We start from the raw sequence: 23,113 nt of genomic DNA on the forward strand, positions 1-23,113 counted from the left end.
TTAACGTAACCCACCCCAAACTTTGAATAAGGTGGGTTTTTCTTTTTCTTTTTTTTTGGAAACAGATACGATCTACACAAACCCATCACAGAAATATTTTAATATAAATCATTCTGTTAAAAAAAACACCCAAGCATTGTTCCAAGGTAGAACTTTTGACACAAAATATAAAGTTATAAAAACAAATTAAACATTACATAATAAATAGATATTAAAAATCAGGACAGATGGTAATATTTTTATAGCATTAGCTCTAAAACAATTCTTTTAAAATACATACTATAGTCTTCTGAATCATAAAAATGCTTTGTTTTATATTACAAAAAAAACCATTATCGCCCTTTAGTGTTGCATTAGAAATGCAAAAGGTTTTCAGTGCTAAGAAGCTCCCTCTCGAGGCTACAGGCCACACGTCAGCTGTTGGGACCCTGAAGCTGCTGCACAAGGGGGTGCCAACAGATGACACGTGGAAGACCACAGCGAAACACTTGTCAAAAGTTCCCACCAGCTCTCACAGGCGGATCACAAACAAATGTCAAGATGGACTTACAAAGTCTGCTGAGATTCCGACTGGAAACCTATTCAAGCTCCATCTATATCGCAGAGCAGAATACTAAAATCAAACCTCCACAATAGCTATTTGCGCTGCCCCAAAAATCCGCTGTGGTCTTTCCCACAAGGTTTCAAAAAGCCTGGCAACTAAACTAGTAGCTGAGGAGATTGGCAAAAACCGGAGGTTACTTTGGAGCTGTACGGACCCATGACTTGCGTCAAGCAAAGACGGCATCTCTAAAAAATCCAGGTTAGCCAGCAAAAACGAAAATGGCAACTGGTAGCTACATAGCGTAATAGCCATGAACCAAATGGACAGTTACTGTTTCTCACTGTGGAATTGTTTCCTAATTTGATTCTGTAGCAAATGATAGTGTTTTTCTTCTTTGCATTGCCTTTAACCTCATTCTAGAACACCAGTATTCCTTTCGTCTGTCTGTGAGCACTTACTCAATATCTCTTGCCCCAACAAAGTCACTGACAGCTTGAGTTATCTGTTTAGATGGATGCATGCAAGGGGAGCGGGGCCACAGAGGCACCTAGTTTTAGTCCCTGTCCCTCTCTCCTACTCAACAGTTGCCATCAGAGGCTGAAGCATCCTCCTTATCTTCGCTAGGAGACTCAACTGCAAGTGCTCATAAACCCTCTGACAGGCCTAAGGAGGTCAAAAGCTTTAGGGTGGCAGAGTTCTACATGCACACCAAAGTGAACAGGCTATTTTTCATCTCTCAACAACTTTTTGCACTTTATGTGGATCTGACCCAACTCAACTATGTTCTCTAGATGGGGACAATTGTCTATAAAAACAGCCCCAAAAGGTGAAGTTGGTGCTTTGCTTTAGCTGGACAATAGTGCAAGTCCAACAGATGTATTTAAGTTGAGGTCTGGACTGCTGCTAACCAATTCTTTTGCTGATGTTTTTAGATTGCTTCCTATTCAAAATGTTCCATATAAGTAGTATGAACGGAGCATTTTACACAACCAAAGAACTGCAATTAAAACTAAGTGACACAGCCAAATATACATTTTTACCAGCCATAGCACTAGATCTTCCTAAGTCTCATATAAACATTACATTAAAGTTTTGAAAGTGAACAAAAACTAAGTATTAAAACAAATCCCATTTATTTGCTCAAATATTATAGTATTTTCCATTATGGCATTGCAGGCTAACCGCCTGTTGATGGAAAGGAATCTGTTAGAAAGAGGACAGAAGCAATTTTCAGCAGTCACTTGTACCCCTTTCAGTGCCGTCCTGAAGTCTGCTCCAGGGGGGTTGGAGGATGCCCTGGAACAGATTTAGAAGGAGAGCTGTGTACTGTACAAGAGAAGTGGACTGCAAATAATTGCCTTCCTTCCAGTTCCATTGACTAATTCTCTTCCATCCTCCGACAGCCACCACTGGATATCACATCAGGCATTATTTAATAAATCCACTAAGAACAACTGCACAAGGTTGTGTCGGACAAGTCCACTTCATTAAGTGGACTGTGCTCATGGCTGCAATCTGCAGCCCATTTACAACAGAGAAGGCTTGTTAATGGGATTGGTGTGATATGCTGGAGTGTGGCTGATGACAAATTAAGCAAGTGCTAGGTTAACCTAAAATGTGGCAACACTTTTTCACTTCACCATTAAACCATTTTCTCATACGCATTCCAATAGGTGGTGAGAAATTACGAAATTATCTAGAGTCCCATCAAGTCCTACATTCTATTTGACTGAATGACAAAATCAGATTCCCTTCTATTATAAGAAAAATAGCATTGGTATTGCTTTTCTCAATATTTAGGCTTATTATGCAAGACCAGATGAACAAGCTGATGGGTTGAAAAGTCATAATATGCCGTCTCCTTTGAATTGTTCTCATTTCTTAGTTCAACAAAATGTTTCCATTTAACCTCTGCTGTATTGAAACTATACTACTTGGGAGACTCCCCATAGCAGAGACTCCCTTCCCTGATGGTATAGGGGGAGGATTAAAATTGCCCTCAGAACTGGTTAAAGTCATTTGTAGCCCTAGAGAAACAATTTAAAGAAGAGTAGTGATGGAAACTACTTTATTACTTTTGGGGGGGGGGGAGAAAGGAATTTCAGCTATTTCTTTTTGTGGCCACATGCAAAATGTATCGCTAATGATGTCACGCAGAAGCACCCTGACTCACTGTGCCACCAAGCTGTGTACATTTAAAACTGAAGGATGGAAAATATCTAGAGAAAATGGGGAGATTATTATGAAGGTGGGCGGGCAGCGAATACTGAATAGACTGGGTAGGATTGTGCTAAGAAACCCAACAGATTGGTATACCTATATCAGTCACCACTTTCAATTGCTTAGGGCACCCTAGATAAAAAAGCTGCGTTCTTGATGACACATCAGGCTACATATCCCATTTCCCCCCACGTATATATTTTCAGTCACTTCATATTTATAACGATATCTGAAAAGTTTTAAAAACTATAAATAGCGCATTAAATACATGTACTCTTCACACGTACGGACTTTTGCAGAATATAATCATTGCAACAGTACTTCCTCAATCTCGTCTTCCAAGTAATCAAAAGCCTTCACTGCTGGTCTGCTTGCTGTGTGCTGCAGTCGGTGCCTTTTGGGATTGAAGTTTTTCCCTTCACTGAAGAAAAGATCGCCGTCGTCTTTTACATTGACCGTAGAGCCTTTATCCTGGAAACCATTGTTTGGGCCGCTGTCTTGTCGGAAAGTACCCAAATCATTTTTCTTAGGTGGAGTGATGGTGTTGGCACCACTTCCAAACAGCTGCTCCATTAAGTTGGCCTTTTTATCTCTCTTCGTGTGGAGACCCAAGTCTTCCTTAGTGGGTTCGTCAAGGAAGTCACTTTTTTGATTAGCCCAACTTGGCCTCCCTGATACTTTCCCAAAAGAAGGTACATAGCAACCAAATGTCAAATTGCTGCTTGGGCTTGTGGTCTCTATATTTTGCTGTTTCTGGATTTCTCCTTTCGTAGCCGTATTGTGCTGGCCATATTCCAGAAAACCATTGAATAATTTCTCAGTTGCTTCTGAGCTCTGGTACGGCCTCTTACTTTTTTCCAAGGAATATGGTATAGTTGCCGTCTCTGAAGTGTGCTCCTGTGAAGTAACTTTTATATTGATCTGCTTTTCCTTGTCAATTTCATACATCTTAGAAAGCAGAATTGCCTTCCGTCTTTCCTCTTCTTCGCTTTCATTATTTTGCATCCCATTTCCCAAACTATATATGTCTGTCTCCATTTTTGCTTTTTCTTCTTTTTCCGGCAGAAGACTCTTTTCCCTCTTTTTTCTCTCAGATTCTTCCTTCTCCCATTCTGTGGGTTAAAGCATCAACAACATTGACTTAGAATGATATATTATTATGTAAGTCACCTTTGTGAATGACTTACAATGAAACACATTCTTGGTTTCTAAATAACCCAAGGCGTAGTTGCTTATTTTACAGAATTCCATTCCCCTTTGAGTTCGAACAATTATATAAAGCTCAGTGTTGACTGATGTTGTCACCATCAAGCTTTTGCAAATGATCTACAACTATCCCTACAATTCCGGGATGAGGAGCCTGTGGCCCTGCAGAAATTGTTGGACTCCAACTCCCAACATCTCTGACCTTTGTCAATGCTGGTTGGGGATGATGAGAGTTCAGAGTCCAAATGCAAAAGAACTCCATTTACTCTGTAGTCTGTGAACCAGGTGAAATACTATTTCCACTTGAAAACTTAACATCATATAAAGCTCACCCCCCCCCAGCTCTACTTTTTTACTGGAGTTTTGGTCAATTTTTGAGAATTGTGCAGTGAGGTTGGAACCCCATGTTTAGTTAAACATGCTTGAGCCCATGTGCCATGACACAGCAGGTATGGGGAACATACATGGGCTTCACCATGCCTGATAGCCTCCCACAACCAATAATTGCACTTGGTTCTGCACACATTTCTCAGGTTTGACTTCAGTGGCATTGTACACGCATAAACTGAAAACTGGAGCAAAATTGTTCCACAAATGCAGTGACCTAGACTGTGTTGGTACTGAAACAACTCACCTGTCACTGTTGATAAAAACATCCCTCCACAATGCACAAAAAACACAAGTTTCCTGTATTGAAGCTTAACACTACCCTTTCTAAAGGGAAATATAATTCCAAAGGACAATTCTTGTATGAAATGAAAAAACAAAATGTTAATGGCATGTTTATTTACCTTTTTGCACTCCTTTAAATAAATGCAGAAGATGAGAACTCAGTATAATCTGAGAAGGAACAGGGCTAAAAAAATGTGTGAGCAGAATGACTTCTGCTGGTACAATAGGGCTCCCTCCTCCTTGTATGTACTCTGTGCTGTCCACAAATCTACCTCAAAGAATAGATCAGAACAGATTTGGAAGGTATGCAGGGGGCGGGGGGAGGAAAAACAAGCCCCACTGCACGGCGTATGTTGTTCCGCCCGCAAAGAGGACTATTTTGAACACAGCCCATAATCTTTTCACAAGCAGCACAGCCAATAAATACTAAGAATCACACGTTTTATTTTCTTCAAGAAAAAAAAAATTTCCTATGCTTACTAGCATGAAGTCTTTCACATATGAATTAATATCCTGCCTACTAAAAGAAAGCGCAATCATGTACATGTTTACTCAGAGTAAGCAGTAAGTCTTATTCAGTTCACAGAGCCTTACTTCCAAGTGAAAAGTGGATAGGATGGCAGCCTCCTGTTGCAAATTTAAGTGCATTTTCTTACCATCTCTTAGTTTCTTGGCTCTCTCTTCCAATGCCTGCAGTTCTTGATCACTTTTCAGTCTTTCCTCTCTTTCTCTGCTCTGCTCTTCCTTGAAGCGTTCTGTTTGTTCTTTCCAGTCTTTAATTGACTGTTCCTGAAGGAAGTTTTAAATATAGAATTGAAGGGGGGGAATATAACATCACATTCTTCCTGTTGTTCCATCTGTGTAGGCGTGCCTGATCAAACAGTACCCCCTCCCTTGTGTGCCCTTGCAAAACCAATTTTTAGGGCACGGGAGCAAGGGAGGAGAGGGGAGAAGCCCCATTGAGCAAGCAGAAGTCCTTGTGCAGGGCTTCCGTTGACAGGTCTGGTTAGGTGAATGCTGCCTGAAGGATTATTTTTTTAAAAAGATATTTGGAAAAGGATATGCTATAGCCAGTCGATTCAATGGCATTATATTAATTTCCACTAATGGAAACTTTGGCATCATATCATAGCTGCACAGAGCCTGATCCTCAAAACAAATACAGTGGTGCCTCGCAAGACAAAATTAATCCGTTCCGTGAGGCTCTTCGTATAGCGGTTTTTTCGTCTTGTGAAGCAAGCCCATTGACAGCTTAGCGGATTAGCGCTATTAGCGGCTTTTAGCGGATCAGCTGATAAGCGGCTTAGGGCTTAGGTAAGGGGGGGGGAAGGGAAAAACCCCCGCAGGAACTTGCAAGACATTTTCATCTTGCGAAGCAAGCCCATAGGGAAATTCGTTTTGCGAAGCGCCTCCAAAACGGAAAACCCTTTCGTCTAGCGGGTTTTCCATCTTGCGAGGTGTTCGTCTTGCGGGGCACCACTGTAAAAGACATCACAGGGGAAACAGTTAAGAAACAGACTGTTCAACTTTTCCCCAAACCTACTGTTTCTTCAGGGCAAATCCTCCACTCACTTACCACGGGATGTGCTCACAACACTAATTTATATCTTTATATACCACTGTAGCATCAAAATATACAGCAGTGTTTTTTTAAAAACATAAAACAGCTCCAGCTCATTGCTCCTGGAGTCAGTTTTGAAAGGAGAATTCAAACACTGACATGGTACACTTAAGAGCCTATGGAAAAAAAGAGATGGGACAGTCTCTCTTTCCTTTTCTGTTCTCTAATATGCAGTGTGCTCTGCCCATCCCCTTTTGCTTCCCCACCCATGTTCTCCCCCATCCCACAGTACAACATCCTGAAGGCAGTGATAACATTTTCAGTATCTGGATCACACATGAAAATGGTTTTTTGGGGTTGGGGGGTTGGGGGGGGGGCAAAAACCTGTGAACTCCAGGGCATTTCTTCAGCAACAAGGCAGAGGATTATATCTAATCCAAACATTCAATTATTATTATTCTCCCCACAGGCTGGATGAGCTCCCTCACTGCACAAGGCTTTTAAAGTGCTCAGCCAGCTCCAATCTTCCTTCTTCAGCTCCGTGCTGGGCAGAGAGCAGAGGTTTAAACATCCTCTCTGAGCCGTGATGGGATGGAGATGAGTGTGGTATGTGCATGAGAGAGAGGCCTCTGTGCCTACGTGTGTGTGTGAAGGAAAATGTATGCTCTGAGCTGTATGCGTGGGGCATGTCTATGAGAGGGCACAGCTCCTTTTGGCCATGTCCACCACTAGCAGGTGACCCTTGGAGACTGGACCAATCCTGAATTTGTCCTTTACACTGTTTGGGAGTCCTCTCATTAACAAACTCATACTTTCAGTCTGCGTTACCTTCACCCCAGGTACAAAGGATAACAAGGCTCATTTTCAACCACGCTTTAGGAACTTATCCTTATTGCACTGGGAACAGTGATTTGCAGAATGCGGGCTAAACTCACCATTCTGAGATGTGCATCATCTTCCTTTTCCTCTGGTATTCCATCAGAAATAAAGTCTGGTGGTTGAGGAAATTCTACTGGAGAAGAGCATCCAGTAGTCTGGACTCCTTTTGTTATCTGTACTTCTCGTTTAGTATTCTTATTAGAAGCTGTGAATAGATGAATGCTCAATTCACATCACTTTTAAAATAGATTAATTTTAAACAGTCTAACATGAAGGCCCGTGTTTCCTTAGTCATCTGAAGGTCTTAAACATATACAGTCATACCTTGGAAGTAGAATGGAATCCATTCCGGAAGTCCGTTCGACTTCCAAAACGTTTGGAAACCAAAGCGCAGCTTCTGATTGGCTGCAGGAAGCTCCTGCAGCCAATCGGAAGCCGCGGAAGCCCTGTCAGACATCTGGGTCCAAAGAATGTTCACAAACTGGAACACTCACTTCCAGGTTTGCAGCGTTTGGGAGCCAAAACATCCAAGTTCCAGGGCGTTTGAGATCCAAGGTACAACTGTACTAACCTGAGAGTCAGGCATCTGTCTGTGGAATAAGGGGAGCAATTTTCAAGTACACCCCCCTCTCCCAAAAATCTGCTGTAGAGTTTTGGGGGACCCTCCAGGGCGGATGAAGGGCAGATGAAGGGTTTTGCAGGGAGAAGGAGGAATACCAAAAGTTGGTTCTCTCACTGTTCCACTGATGGAAGCCTTAGCTGAGCAACACCACTGGATACAACTCAAAGCCCACATATTAGAAAATGTATAATGGAATTTGGAGCTATAAAGGGGAAAAGTTACATATCTTTGGAGGCTAGTTTTCATTCCCTATCAAAACCAATGTATTCAAAACTCAAACCTCTTGATGTGTCAGCCCATCTCATTCATTACCACACTAGACTTCATTCTTCTTTTAAGTATATTCTTGCCATACAATGACATTCATTGAATTTTTAATTGTGCCACTTCAGGATAAATATCATTTTGATTAAAAAAACCCTAAACATTGAAAGGATAAATTGTGGGGTCAAAATTCCAGAAATACTGGAGGCGTTGATCATTATTGACTTATATGACCCCTGAAACTCAGCTTGTCCAATAGATTTGCTTATAAAACTTTCCAGAAAGCGTTTACCTTTTTTCCTTGGTGCAGAATCAACATCTTTTTTGGGTGAAACTTTTAACATCCGATTAGCATATATATTTTTTGCATCCAGTTCTCTTTCTTTTTCCTAAAAAAAAAAAGTGAATTGTCAAAAGGCTAATCAGAAACACTTTTTCACTTTCCTTGTTTTACAGAATTTCTAGATACGATCATCAAAAAAGTTATGTACTAAAAATATTTGCTTTTCAGCGTCTATAACAATTATTTTGCACGTCTTGCTTTACAATGTGCTTTACCTCCTGACATACAATGAAGACACAACTGGAGGTGTAAAATGAGCAAATTTCCCTATAAAGGACAATACAGCAACAACAATTTGTACCCTACCCAACTGTTTGGGTTGCCCTAGCCACTCTGGGTGGCTTCCAACATATATAAAAGCGTAACAAAACATTAAACATTAAAACGTCCCCATACAGGGCTGCCTTCAGATGTCTTCTAAAGGTAGTATAGCTACTTGTCTCCTTGACATCTGATGGGAGAGCATTCAGTAATAATAATAATATTTTATCTTATTTTATTTTACATAATTTTATTTATGTAGCACTAGCCAAAGTATTATTGTTGATGCAACTCCTGATCCAAGCCATGTTGAAACGACAACATTCATCTTGCAATATGTTTGCTTCAATGAAGAAACATACAACTATGAAAGACAAGAATGCTTTTAGGAATTCACTCACTGCAGCCCCCTAACAGGAGTTGCCACTGCAAACTTATTCACACAACACTTGAGAAACACTCAAATCCTGTTCATGAATGCTGCAGTCACAGTTATGGCAATGGAAGTCACATGAGCAGGGTGCACACAAACACTTCCGTGGAATAGCTTTTCTCAATGTGCTTGGGTAGAATGCATGCTGCTGAGCAATGCTCCGAAGCACTGACATTTTTTTTAGCACAGTACAGCAACTTTATAATGTCTTTAGCTGTAGTCCCCAGTATGTGTCCGACAACCACTGGAGTGCCCAGGCAGATTCTCTACAACCAACTGCAGCTCATTTAGACTGCCATTACTGTGGAGTCCTTGAAAAAACTAACTTCGCCTGTACAGGCATATTCTGTGCTGTGCGGTGTTTTGGAATATATATCACATTATTCAAATGCATAACCATGCCATCCATTTGGTTAAAGCTCAAAATACTACCATGGTGCAGTCCCGATGCAACTCCTGGGCCACCAGTGGGTCTATCTTGGTCCTGGAAAATCATGTGCTAAGGCTGTTCTATTCAAGAAAAGTTGCAGTTTTTACCTTTAATTTTTGACCTAGCCGTTGGACTTCCTCTTGGAGAACTTTATTTTCTTCTTGGGCATCACATAATTTCTTTTTCTCAGAATGCAACTGTCTTTGGAAACTACTATTACTGAGGTCAAGGTTCTTCTCCAAGTCCTACGATTGAATATATCAGAAATATCAATTTCTCCAAATGTCTGTTAATTTTCCAAACTTGGACAACATGAAACAATTATTTAACGAGAGAGGGGTGCCACTGTGACAGGTTCTTGGTTGTCAACCCTTGGGCACAGGACCTTCATCAACACCAATCTTCATGGTGGTGCAAGGAATCTTGCCCATTTATTTTACAAATTGGTATGTTATTTCATTTTACTTATATTTTATTTATCTCGACATTTTCATCCTGCTTTCCTATGAGAAAAATCAAACTCAAGGCAGCTTATGCATAAAAATATAGAACAAAAGGGAAAAAATCCTGACAATGAAATGAAACCAACTATCAACAGTAATTTAATCATCATCATAAACAGCTTCATAAAAAGCAGCAGCAGGAAACCAACATATCTTCAAAGACTTTGTTCATCCCATTAATTAAGCTTTTTGTAAAATTATACTTTGTTTAAATCTTTAATTCAACAACTAAGGTCAGATCCAAAGGTGCCATTCTGTTCATCGAAGGGGCACTTTCATGAATGGAAGGGACCTTTGATTCAGTAGAGGGATCTACAGAGGGAAGGTGGGGAGGCAATTTTAGCCAGCTGCCCATCCTTCATGGTGTTCCAGAGGACTCCAAACCCAGAGAAAGTTTTTTTTTGGGGGGGGGGCAAGAGGACACAAGGATGGGGGAGATGGACAACTGGCAAAAAAAATATGCCTCTCTGTCTTCCAGTAGCAAGCAATGGGTGAGTCACATCATGAGGGGAACTCTGCTCACAGGATCTTACGATCTAACCCAGTAAGTAAAATGGAAAGATGGATAAAGAGGTTCCCTTTATCTATTATGCAGTCCTATACATACCTACTTACTTACTTTATTGATTTATATTTAGAAGTAAATCCCACTGAATACACCGGAATATTATTCCTAGGTAGGTACATATAGGAATGCAGTCATTGAGATTTCAAGACGTTGTGAATAACAACAGCATTAATGATTGGTGGAGCATAATTATTGGTGAAATTAGCATTTACTATATTTACCATATACACTCATGTATATAAGCTGACTTTTTCAGCACATTTTTTATGTTGAAAAAGCCCCCCTTGGCTTATACTCGAGTGAGGGTTCCACCTAAGTGCATTTCCGACAGTGGCAAAGGTGGAGGAGGAGGAACAAGCAGCCCAAAAGCAGCCCTTTCGGACTGCTTGTTCTTCCTCCGCCACTGCCGCCACCAGCCTCTGCCTCTCAGCAGCACCCTAGGAAGGCAGGGCAACAGGAGGGGCTGGGCAGGGAGAGGTTTGTGGTGTGGTGAACCAGCTTATACTCGAATCGACAAGTTTTCCCATTTTTTTGTGTGGTAAAATTAGGTGCCTCGGCTTATACTCGGGTATATACAGTATTTCTACATTGCATTTCTTTCCCCCACTCTCTGCTATACTTTTGCCAACAACGGCTTGGCTATTTCTATATATGCAATCCTATACAATGAGAAATTTATTAAGAATGATAAGAAGTAGTTTGAGTGTCGTCATCCCCCGTCCCCTACCTTAATTCTCTTCTCAGTGTCATCCAGCCTGTTTTCTGCTAAAGCCAGCTTCTTAGCCAGCTCATCACGTTCCGGGAGGTGCCTGTCTTCAGCAAGCCTTCTCAATTTTTGCAAGTTGCTTTTGGCCTTGTACAGCTCCTCCTCCGAAGCCCGGAGTTTCCGCTCTGTCGTTTGTTCTCTTTCTTGAGATCGTCTCAAGCGCTCCCTCAGTATCCTCATTTCGTCACTGTGCCGTGCCAGGAGCTGAGAGATTTCGTTTTCGGTGTCCTCAAACTTATGCAGGGCTTTCTCGTGCCTGTACTGAAGACGCTTGAGCGCCCTGTTCTCTTTCTGAAGCTCATCGAGCTTGACATGCAGTTCTGTCAGCTCATTACGGAGCTCGTTGATTTTCAGCAACCTGGCAGAAAGAACTCTTTTTGTAACTAGGCTAATATCTTTGGCAGGAGACTCCCTGTTGAGGCTCTGGGAGCGAAACCCCCAGCGGATCCCTCTTTTGCTGGGCGCATATTTAGAGGCAATTTGCTTAGTGCCTGCAACAAAAGAAGATGTTGGTGTTACAATGAAAATCAACAACCCACTGCTATACTTCTAAGACACACAAGAGCTCTCCTTGCAGGCATGTTATAGGCATGTCCCTTAGTAACAGGCAACAAAAGTTCTGCACCACTTCTAAGACATTAAACACATAATTTCAGCTCTATTTCCAGAGAAAAGGATAGCTGTATAGCAAAACTGGTTTAGCAAACTTTGAATATTACTTCTGGAGATCTATTTTAAAGGAAGGTGTTTTGATCCCAGCAAATCACCTCAAGAGTGGGTAATATGGTAATATCCTACTGTTGTGCCTCTACTGATGGAAGGTGAAGGAGGCAGTTTTCAGAGATTCGTCCAGCCAGCCCCCCCAGCACTCAGCTCCCCAAATCTGCTCCAAAGTCCTCCAACTTTCTAGAGAAGATATTGGGCGAGCGGGGTTGGATTGCAGGGGAGAAGGGAATCGCCAAAAATTGCCTCCCTCTCGGTTCTCCCGTCAGATACCTTCCAACAGCAGAGAAGCACCAAATGGATTCTACACGGCCACAGTCAGAGGCTGGCTGCTCAAGAGAGCACAACAACTGAGCAAGTCAGACCAAGAACTGTGTAGTGGAAAGGAAGGAGAACGGTGCCAGAACAGCTCTGCGAAGCAAGTGGGTCAGTCTTTTGAGCAAATGCCTCAGCAAAATGAGGGAAGAATTAGGTTTCAATTGCTCATTTAGAAGTTGTGGAACTACAGGATCCCCCCCCCCTGACAGAAAACTCTTTTCTTTTTCATTCTTATTAAAAATAAAAACAACTTTTTATAAATCTATAATATAAAAAATAGACTATAAATAATAGAGCACTGTTTGACCTACAGTCATATATATAATTTCTATGCTTACACAAGAAGGAAAGGTTCAGCAAAACTTATTTTACTTTCGCCTATGTTTAGGATTGCAGTTTAGCTTAGAAATCGTATTTTACCTACCACTTACCTTGGTAATGTGCGAGGCTTTTCAAAGTCTGTGATTTGCTGCTTTTTTCTCCAGCGTTTGTAGACTGAGTGCTTATCGTTGGCGAATGGTCAGAGCCGTGAGATGACTCGTCGTCAGAATAGTAAGAGTTACTGCTTTTATCACTGTCTGATTTTCTGTTGGGTCCAGAATCGAGACTCCTTCCTCTCTCCCCCATTCTAAAGAAAAATAATGTTCAAGACCTTTCCTCAAGGAATATTCATCTTGCCAGAGAACGGCTCACAGAGTCACAGTGGAAGTGCTGGCTGGCTGCTTGCCAATTCATCATTACCCTACATTCAGAAGAAGGGTTGCCGCCTCTCCCTTTGGCAGTCAGTAGTTTTGTTCAGAATGTATGTTTGTTTCTGAATTCAGAGAGGGGAATGGAAGTGATTTAGCGTTTCATTTTGTAACTTTTTAAAAATTATTTTTTATTTACTTATTTTTTAGAATTAAATACTGCCCTTCATCATAAGATCTCAGGGTGGTTCACAAGATAAAAATACAAGGTAAAAGCACAAATTCATAGTTAAAACAAAAGCAACAAAACAACAACCCACCTGCCACAAACACATATTTATAACAGATAAAATAATTTGCAAAAAAGTAGCTAACTATTTCTACATCCAACACTGAAATTAGTGTTTGTGTGTATCAGAGAAGTGCAGTTTTGGCTTGTTCATTAAAAGCTGCTGTCAAATATGTACACTTTTGACATTCTTGGTAACATGGCAGAGGAGACAAAAAAAAGTGTTTGAAGTAGTGAATTACATCACTTGAAAACAAAATAATTTAAAAGGTATGGTATCTGGATTGTTTAAATAAACAAGGAAACCAGAGCAGAAGAACCCATCTGTTCATCAACCATTATTTTATAAAAATTGAAAGTACAGTGGTTTGATTTCAGAATAATCGAACATTTTCAAGCTCTACATAAGCTACTATTTAAGATTGTGGTAATCAGATATGTTTATATTTTGAATACTTTCCCTACCATTATAATAGCAAACCTATCAACAACAACAACAAAAGGTGAATATAGACCAGGGCTGGGGCCTTGCTATACGTTGCTGGACTACAATTCCCATCTACCCCCAGTCCAGCAGCAGCAGGAGGGCCACAGGTTCCCCAGACCTGGTTGAAATCAAGCATTTGTTTCTTACAATTGCCAGTGATCTGTAGAGAGATCACAAGCCAGGCCTGCAGGTGATGGTTTTGTCCTGTATGTTATCAGTGTATGGCACCTTGGAATATGGTGTTAGGATTTTTATCCATCCGTGCAGCTCCAGCCAAGTGGCACTATGTTTGTGTATATCACGTGAGTGTCTGAGAGAGCGTGAGACAGGAAGTCTGAGTACTGTTGGAGTACAGTGGTACCTCGGGTTAAGAACGTAATTCATTCTGGAGGTCCGTTCTTAACCTGAAACTGTTCTTAACCTGAAGCACCACTTTAGCTAATGGGGCCTCCTGCTGCCGCTGTGCCGCCGGAGGACGATTTCTGTTCTTATCCTGAAGCAAAGTTCTTAACCCGAGGTACTATTTCTGGGTTAGCGGAGTCTGTAACGTATGTAACCTGAAGCGTATGTAACCTGAAGCGTATGTAACCTGAGGTTCCACTGTACTGTTGGAAGTCAGTTTCACTTCTGAAAGTGTTTTTTCTGTTCTGTTCTGGTGCTCAAAGAGCACAGACGTGCTGATGGATTCTCTGTATATTGACTGTAAAATAAAGTAGTTTAAAGGACAAGAAGAAGAAGAGGAGGAGGAGTTGGAGTTTGGATTTGATATCCCGCTTTATCAGTACCTGAAGGAGTCTCAAAGCGGCTAACATTCTCCTTTCCCTTCCTCCCCCACAACAAACAGTCTGAGGTGAGTGGGGCTGAGAGACTTCAAAGAAGTGTGACTAGCCCAAGGTCACCCAGCAGCTGCATGTGGAGGAGCGGAGACGCGAACCCGGTTCACCAGATTACGAGTCTACCGCTCTTAACCACTACACCACACTGGCTCTCTCACCACACTAGAGCTACTGATTGACCCTTTATTCTGCTATGAGATGCCAGAAGACGAGTGTGCTCCTCTCAGGAGGGAGGGGTTGCTTATCACTGGTCTCTCTGGACTGAGGGAGATTTATAGCCAAAGTGTGACCACCGGAGAGATGCCCCGGAGTCTTGGGAAGCTGGAGGTCTTCCCAGGCATGTTTCCAACATATGGAGGTTTCATTTAGCTATTGTGGCTAACAAGCTGTCACCTGATTTCTCCTAAACTTGTCTAATACGTTTAAAAAGCTGCCTAAGATCATGGAAAGCACCAGGAGCCTGGGTTTGGGCATCATCAGGCTTGTGGGATGCAGCTCCCAGGACAACATGGTGAGGAAGAGGAGGAGCAAAGTGGGAACTTTGGTACAGTGTGCATCAGCATTCTGCTCCTTCACGTTAGGCCATAGTTAAACATTAACTATAGTTTAATGTGCCATGTGGACCAGAACGTTATGCGAAATAATTATTTCCCAGGGTAGGCTCAGGTGTTAAACTCTGAAGAAATGGAGCAGGGGTTTGATTCATTATAAGCAGCTTCCTATGTCCATGCATTATTATTTTTAAAAATGTACCTTGCTTTTCACCATGTAGGTCTCAAAGTGGCTTACAACAACAAAAGAACACAAAATTTAAAAAACAAACTAACCCTCCCAAATTCAAAATCTTCTACTTGATCCACCAACTTGATTCAACCCTAAATTCCTGTGGGGCCTGTAGAATGCCCTCCCATCAGATGTCAAAGAGGTAAGTACCTATACTGTACAGCCTTTAGAAGACATCTGAAGGCAGCGCTGTATAGGGAAGCTTTTTAATGTTTAATGTTTCATTATGTTTTTGTATATGCTGGAAGCCATCCAGAGTGCCTGGGGCAACCCAGTCAGATGGGTGAGGTACAATGATGATGATGATAAAAAAAAGTCTCTATATTGTTCAAGATCTTATTTAAAAACTTTGTCATTTGAACAAAATGATTCAGAAGTTTGTAGGAAAGGAACTCTAGCCTATTAATGATTTTAGTAACCATTCTTCAAAATTTCACTAAGTCTTCTAATGAAATCAACCTCAAAATACTTACAGCTGTCTGAACCTATAACTTTATGAATCCTTTTCTCTTCATAACTTTATTCCTTTGGATAGAAGTAGGATCTCCCACGTGGCTCCTGGGTCACTCACCCTCAAGGGCTTATTTTCATTCCCTAGGACAAGAGGATTCAAAGTTCCTATTGTTATGAACTCCTTAACTAGCGTTCTATTCATTTCCACAGATGTGAACCATCTCATGCTACACATGACCCTAGCCTGTAACTGTAGGAGTCACCTTTCTAGCCTCCCACACATTCTGGCTATGATCCAGAAACCATTTAATCACTAAAATCCCACTGAAGTCCTTGGAACTACTCCAGAATATATAGTTTGATTAGTCCAACCTCTGTGCTTTTTCAGTGGAATTTTGATAAGAAACACTTATTAGGGAAAACAAAGTGGTAGAAACTAGAATGTCCTTCTCAGTGAGTATATTATGCAGAAAAGAATAGGCAGAGATTTTAGTTTTAATACGTTGTTGGTGTTTTCATTGAAAAGAAGCATTTTTTTTCCAATATGAGAAACACATTTTAATCTAATTAGATGAATATCCACACTCCTGTATATAAATACAGTATGCCTTGTTCAGCTGATATGGTAAGATTATAATGAATTAATCTGAATTTTCTAATGCAGTTTGAGAGGCTATAGAAATAGGCAATGAGTATCTCCAAGCAAATTTAAAAGTACTCTTCTTAGTTCAAACACATTGATTAGTATTTTCCTCAACATTAACATACTCAAAGGGCGGAAAATGATTAAAATAATAAGAACCATTAAATGTAGCATCAATGAAACAAAAAATAAATAAATAAAATGTCACCTGTGACTGGAGAAGCCTTTGGAAACAAAGATATAGATGAGAATATTATGATAGCTAAGGAAAGGTTTTGAATAGTACTAGGAGAATCTTGCATTTCCCCATTCTCCTTATTACTTAAGCTTGTGATTGATTTTAATTTGGGGGTGGGGTTACAAATGAAATCTTTAGCTTGAAAATTATGCTGGCAGCAAGATCTGTGTAACTGAAAGACTAAATCAAGATGCAATCAGTTATAGGTAGAAAAGAAAGTGACTGATATTGGGGGGCATTTAATATATGCATATTTTGCTACTGAACTATTTGATCAGACATATTATTCTACTTTGGCTACCCTGATGACTGTATATGTATATGTATTTGTATATGTATACATACAAACACACCATATACGGCCAATGTGGAAATTAAACTGAACCGAGTATTAAATGTTAAAAAGAAAATCACCAGCTCTCAGAATCTTACAGCTGACAGAAAATGCTATGATGAAAATACATATTTCCAATCCACTGCTGTGCTCCCACATAATTTTGTTGTTTTCGCTACATTTTTTCAACGGGAAACATACAGAAAAATATAACATCAAGGAAATTAGTCTCAAGAGAAGTTATTAACAAAGTAGTCCAAGTGATATTTTGTCAAAGTATCCTTCTAGTCCTAAGGCTTAAGAGCACTGCAGAACAAACAGGAGCAGAGAATCCAAAACCAACAGCAACACATAACAAAACAAACACTGCTGTTACACAACTGTGGCGTTACAGGCATATTTACCAGTGTAAATGGTCAAATCAGTAAAAGGGTCTTTGAGGGTCCTTGCCAACTCAATACAATTGTGGATTTTATAAATTAGGAACAGGTTTCTTTTCTGTCTGAAATCCAGAATATTATCTGCCAAGTTTTGCCCAGCTTGGTACCCTGCCAACTTGTAAGCAATTTCATCATCCTAAAGAAGTACTGTTCATTTTAGAGGCTAATGAATTGCTTTGAAATTTGAGTTACTTCAGCAAGTATGAGGACTTTTATAATTAAGAAACTTCTTGGTCCATTGCCTTTAACTATCACGGAACACTTTCATTTAATTATGAAGTCATTTTAATTTCAGCACACGCAAGTTAAATCCTCAAGGTTATCTGCATTTCCTTGGCAATTTCGATAACATTGTTCAAAATTCCAGTCATTTACAGACTTACTTGCAAGTAATATGCATGTACTGAAATTAAGTCTATAGAAGTAACAACAGTACAATATAGTTAATAAAAGCCATGAAGGGCTATTTTTGGCCTTATTAAACTAATATCTCCATTTTCCTCATAGGTTTCATTTTCTAATGCATGTTCACAGGTACAGAGAACATGAGGCACTCCAAGTCTCTTCCTTAAGGAAGTTATAGTACAGGATGTCAATGATGAACAAAGCTGACTTGTAGCTTTACTCTGTTTACTTCAAAGTAATTCCCACTACATTCAATTGAACTTATTTCTTAACAAGTATGCTTAGAATCACAGCCTCAGCCTGCAATTCTGACCCATCAAAAATCAATGCCTCCTCCCCAGCTGAGGATTTCGGATGTAACACTGTAATTCTCAGACTGTTACTCCAATGCAAACTCCATTTACAGTGGTACCTCGGGTTAAGTACTTAATTCATTCCGGAGGTCCATTCTTAACCTGAAACTGTTCTTAACCTGAAGCACCACTTTCGCTAATGGGGCCTTGTGCCGCCAGAGCACGATTTCTGTTCTCATCATGAAGCAAAGTTCTTAATCTGAAGTAATATTTCTGGGTTAGCGGAGTCTGTAACCTGAAGAGTCTGTAACCTGAAGCGTATGTAACCTGAGGTACCACTGCATTTCAGTGGGGCTTCAACTTGGCTTAACAGTATGAGGATTGGACAAATGGCACAGCAAGGGATTACAAAGAATTCTTGCAGTGAGGTGCAGAATTATTTCATCACATCGAATAGTCACTAATGGCAGCGAGCGCTTATGAGTGACCAAAGCAGAAACACCTCACATACAAAAATAATGGAAGAAAGCTCACTGGTGAATGCAAGCTGGGAACAAGACCGTGTTTTCCTGGAATAATTTGGGTGGGGAGCCAGCAGCCCTCCAGATGCTGCCCGACTCCACCTTCCATGAACCCCAGCCAACATAGCCAACAGTGAAGGACAATAGGAACTGTAGCCCACTGACATCTGGAGGGCCAAAGGCGAGATAGGATTTGTCCTTTTTATTATTGTTGTTGGGTGAACATGCTTGAAAACTTTTTGTTTCACTTTATGTTTATTCTATGTATCTATTTTTTAATGTTTGACAAGTATTTTAGTATTCTGCAACATATGTATACATACAGGCCAGTATCTGACAGTATTTGACAGAAGAAGATACGTTGCTTTATGGTAAATAAACAAGGGATTCATGGCATCATGGTCAACAATATAAAGAATCCACAGTTGTGAATCTAGTTACATGCTTCAACAAGAAAGTTCTGAAATAGCAGTATCTAAATGCACAATTCCTTACATCAATTCCAGTGAATCCAGTCCATGTTTACTTGGAATTATGTGCCACTGTGTTCAGTTGGCCTTCCTCCTTAGCATATGTGCTTAGGATTGCAGCACAGGTGCCATAAATGTCTGCCTATGAATTGTTAACACATCTTCTCTCTATTATTTTCTGAATATAAAAAATAGTACAAGTAACCAGACTTCAAATAACTGTGCCGGCAAAAATGTACAGCTTCTATGTATTCTGGAGTACTGAACCGGGTGTACCTAATTGACCTGTCCACAAAGTTAAAAAAAAAGTTATGAAAACAGGCAGGTTTTGTTTACCACAGCTTTTGGAATGGTGGGGGTGGAGGGGGCAGGGGTAGAAAGGTTTTACGTTCAGAGATTAAATGAAAACAGCCAAGCATTTTAGGCTATCTTAAAAACTAACAGTCTTCCCCTGAAAATCTTAAATGCACTTACAAGGGAGTAATGCCTAATGAACACAGTGGGAATTGTGTCTGAATAAACATGCATAGTACTGCACTGTTATTGCGGTGAAAATTTTCATAAGCTAGAAATAGGATTTTGTGAACACTGCCCAAGCATTAAGTGTTATATGCTCAGTTAGCTTGTGCGGATATACACACATAGAGATAAAAGAGTTGCAAACGAGGAGAACAGGAGGCCATGAAACACAATTCTATGCATGTGCAATTCTATGCATGTCTACTTATGAAGGAAGTCCTGCTTCATTAAATGAAAATACTATCCACAGATCTCCAAGTTCCCAAAGGGGATGGAGGTGTTGGTTTGTGGCAGCAAACAAAGAATAAACAAAGAGGCACCCTAAGGACCAGCAAACTTTACTATGGAAATAAGGACTGGCACCCACTTCACCAGATGCACTTCCAAATATTTATTTGTCTTCATCCCACATCTGATAGTTTGTGAAAGCACATATGCTACAACAAACCTGTTAAGTTCTGGCGGCAGACGTGTGTTGTCCTCAGGCTTGTTGGTTCTACACTTTGTATTTTTTTTTTTTTTTTACCAGGACCTCAGGCTTTACCAGCCAGATATCAACGACCTGCAGCTTGGAATTCAAAGAGCAGGGTGCCTATGAGCATGTTAGGAGTCATGGGGTGCGTTTTCAGCACCAGAATTTGCACTTGAGTTAAGACTTATGGCTTGCTTTTTAGCTTTTCTTCTTCATTTTTGCAGCCTAATCCAGACAGTATATATACTCACTCTCTCTGTGTGTAATTGAGTCAGAAACCTTTGCTTTCATCTACTGCAAAAAGATTTATTTCGCGCCCACTCGCACTAAGGTGCTTTAAGCCTTTGGGAAACATTTGGCAAGAGAGGAAGGTGGGTGTTTTATAGGGATTTTTTGCGTTGTTGCTTTTGTTGTTGTTGTTGTTGCACTGCTGCCTTTTGACAACACTCGGAGTTAGGAGGAGGAGAAGGGGGGGGGGGTAATAATATATCCGAAGAGCAACAGGCGCAGCCAGCCCCCTCCCGCCCCTCGGCCCGCCCCGGCTTTACCTGCCTCCTCGACCCCCTTGCACGAGCCGGACGGTTGCCGAGGCTCAGCTTAAAGGGGCCGCGCCGCCGCCACCATCTCGCGCATCCCGGGATATTTACAGCAGGTTCCAAGGTAACGGGGGATGAGGCGAGAAGGAAAGGGGCGGGACCAGAGGGCAGGAGGAGGAGGAGGAGGACCCGGAGCCCGATTATTTCCCCTCCCCCGATTGGCCGCCTTCCTTGCCAAAACCCTCGCTCGAAACCCCAATCGCCGCGTGCGACTGGGCCGGAAGGGGCGGGCCGAAGGAGAAGGCTCTAGGGAACCTTCCATTGGACCGAAGCTTGGGGCAGGTGAAGGTGCTGATTGGCTGCTGGGCCACTTGAGGCGGAAGCTCGCCGAACCCGACGGGAAGGAGAAGAGCAGCGGGGGTCCGGGAGCGTCCTATCCCAGCAGCTGGTTCCTGCGGTGCCGTAATAAGGCCGCAGTTCTGACCCCACTTACTTGGAAGTGAAACTCAGTAGGGCTTGCTTTTGAATAGAAAGGGCCACATTCACGCTATATGTTTAAAGTGCCGTGGTACCGCTGTAAGGAGCCATGGCTTCCCCCAGAGAATTATGGGAGCAATTCCTCTCCATAGGGAATTTTGGGAACTGTAGTTCTTCTGAGGAGAACAGGGGGTGTCTCATAAACCAGTGTTTCCTAACCTTGGGCCTCCAGCTGTTTTTGAACTACAATTCCCATCATCCCTGACCACTGGTCTTGCTAGCTAGGGATGATGGGAGTTGTAGTCCAAAAACAGCTGGAGGCCCAAGGTTGGGAAACACTGTCATAAACCACTCTCTGCACCTCTGGCAAACTACAGCTTCCAGAAGTCTTTTTCTGGAGGGAAAGCTATGACTCTGGTGCCATAGTCAGTACTTTTTCCTCTAAAAAAAATGTTCAAGGGTACTCTCATTTTGACTCGGGAAAATCACAATTTGATAGTTCAAATAAATACAGCGAAAGGACAAAGATTCACAACATGTTTAGGGGTATTCGTGTCCCAGCATCCCCCCAGAAAAAAGCACTGGTCATAGTGCTTTAAATATATGATGTGGATGTGGCCATGATTAGGAGTGAGCTGTAAATCTGGTATTATTTCTAAAGTGCCTTGCAGGGCAATTCAATCCAGTCATTTGTGGTTTTGAATTGAGATCGTGAGTGTTTGTTTGCACTTTGTGTGTTAACTAGGTTGCCAATGCCACAGTGTTTGAATTGCCAACACTGTCTTGATCATTGTAGATATTCCCTTTCAGGAAGTTGTTGTCGCTTTTGTATTTCATTTTCTTCTGATCTCCAAAACACCCCCTGGAAATACATATCCAGTTGTGCCCTTGGTGTCTGGCATGTGTTTATACATAACTTGAAAAATTCAAATTTTCCTAGCTAAGCTTTGTACGTTTTTACACTTGTACGTTTTTACACTTAGGTACAGCGGTATTAAGTGCTGAGAGAAAATCTCTGGTACCAAAGTATTATCGCTAGATGTGATAATGTATTGTCACTCACACTGGAGGACAGATGGAATCTACATATGTGAAATAAATAACATATATCGTCTAACGGGGATATACTAAATGAATAACTCCAAACAGGCATATTATATGACTGCAAAAACTACATTTGCCATAATCATAACGTAACTGATTTTTAAAATGCTACCTTATGCTTCATATTCCATATTACCAATATTTACATATGAGTCAAATTGCAGGGAAGAAGCTTGAATGGCTTTTTAATGTCATGTATAAAAGCGCCCATATTTATTTTGTTATATTGAAGAGGCTCATAACCATTTAAAACTAGTAGAATGACCTTAAGAAAAAAGCATACAGAAGATAGCAGGATTAAACAAGAAACCAGAAGACAAACTATTAGTATCATCAAAAAATTATATTAGATTTTGACAGTGTTGAATGGAAAGTAGAAGCAAACCATTTTAAATTGCAGTGCAGGTTTTACATTTTAATTAAATGATCAGAAAATATAAAGGAACCAGTAACCCTAGTCACAAAACTTTGCAAATATAGATTTAGGAATACATTTACATTGTTGATAATACTGCCAATTCCTAGCTGGATTACAGGAAGCGAAGGCAGCCATAGGCAAATCTAATTGATCTTTGACTAAGATTGAATCAATCATTTGTTTTTAGCAAATGATAAAAAAACTAAACTTCCTTTTTTGAAATTTTGACAGCTTTCAAAAATGAAACAATCACCCCCCCTTCACATCCCATGTTTGTGAAATCAGAAGCTAACTCTCCCTCAGAGAATCCCACTGAATTTCACATGCAGGGCTGCCACCAGAATTGAGTGCTGCCAATGGACCCTGACCACAGGGCAAGATTAAAACATGCTG

At 40.9% G+C, this 23,113-nt stretch overlaps 2 protein-coding genes across 5 annotated transcripts in view; one reads left to right on the top strand and one right to left on the bottom strand.

Moving 5' to 3' along the window:
• The window catches only part of TTK (TTK protein kinase), a 208,864-nt gene that overhangs the window by 10,330 nt on the left and 175,421 nt on the right, over positions 1 to 23,113 (top strand). The gene's annotated exons all lie outside the window — the stretch shown is intronic.
• Positions 190 to 21,361, bottom strand: LCA5 (lebercilin LCA5). 4 transcript variants are annotated; one of them, XM_081857051.1, is made up of 9 exons: positions 20,734 to 21,361; positions 15,871 to 15,991; positions 12,745 to 12,941; positions 11,234 to 11,763; positions 9,543 to 9,680; positions 8,261 to 8,357; positions 7,139 to 7,287; positions 5,299 to 5,431; positions 190 to 3,876 (listed from the first exon to the last, which is right to left on the bottom strand). In XM_081857051.1, exons 3-9 carry the CDS (start codon positions 12,938 to 12,940, stop codon positions 3,071 to 3,073), a joined length of 2,049 nt encoding a protein of 682 aa, XP_081713177.1. In that variant the 5' UTR covers position 12,941; positions 15,871 to 15,991; positions 20,734 to 21,361; the 3' UTR covers positions 190 to 3,070. The 4 variants fall into 4 exon arrangements, with proteins under 4 accessions (XP_081713177.1, XP_081713174.1, XP_081713175.1 ...); XM_081857048.1 differs by having other exon boundaries at positions 12,745 to 13,127; positions 20,734 to 21,360; XM_081857049.1 differs by lacking the exon at positions 20,734 to 21,361 and adding an exon at positions 20,162 to 20,281 and having other exon boundaries at positions 12,745 to 13,127.

The sequence above is a fragment of the Podarcis erhardii genome (genome assembly GCF_964252035.2).
Source record: "Podarcis erhardii genome assembly, chromosome: 3".
Taxonomy (NCBI): domain Eukaryota; kingdom Metazoa; phylum Chordata; class Lepidosauria; order Squamata; family Lacertidae; genus Podarcis; species Podarcis erhardii.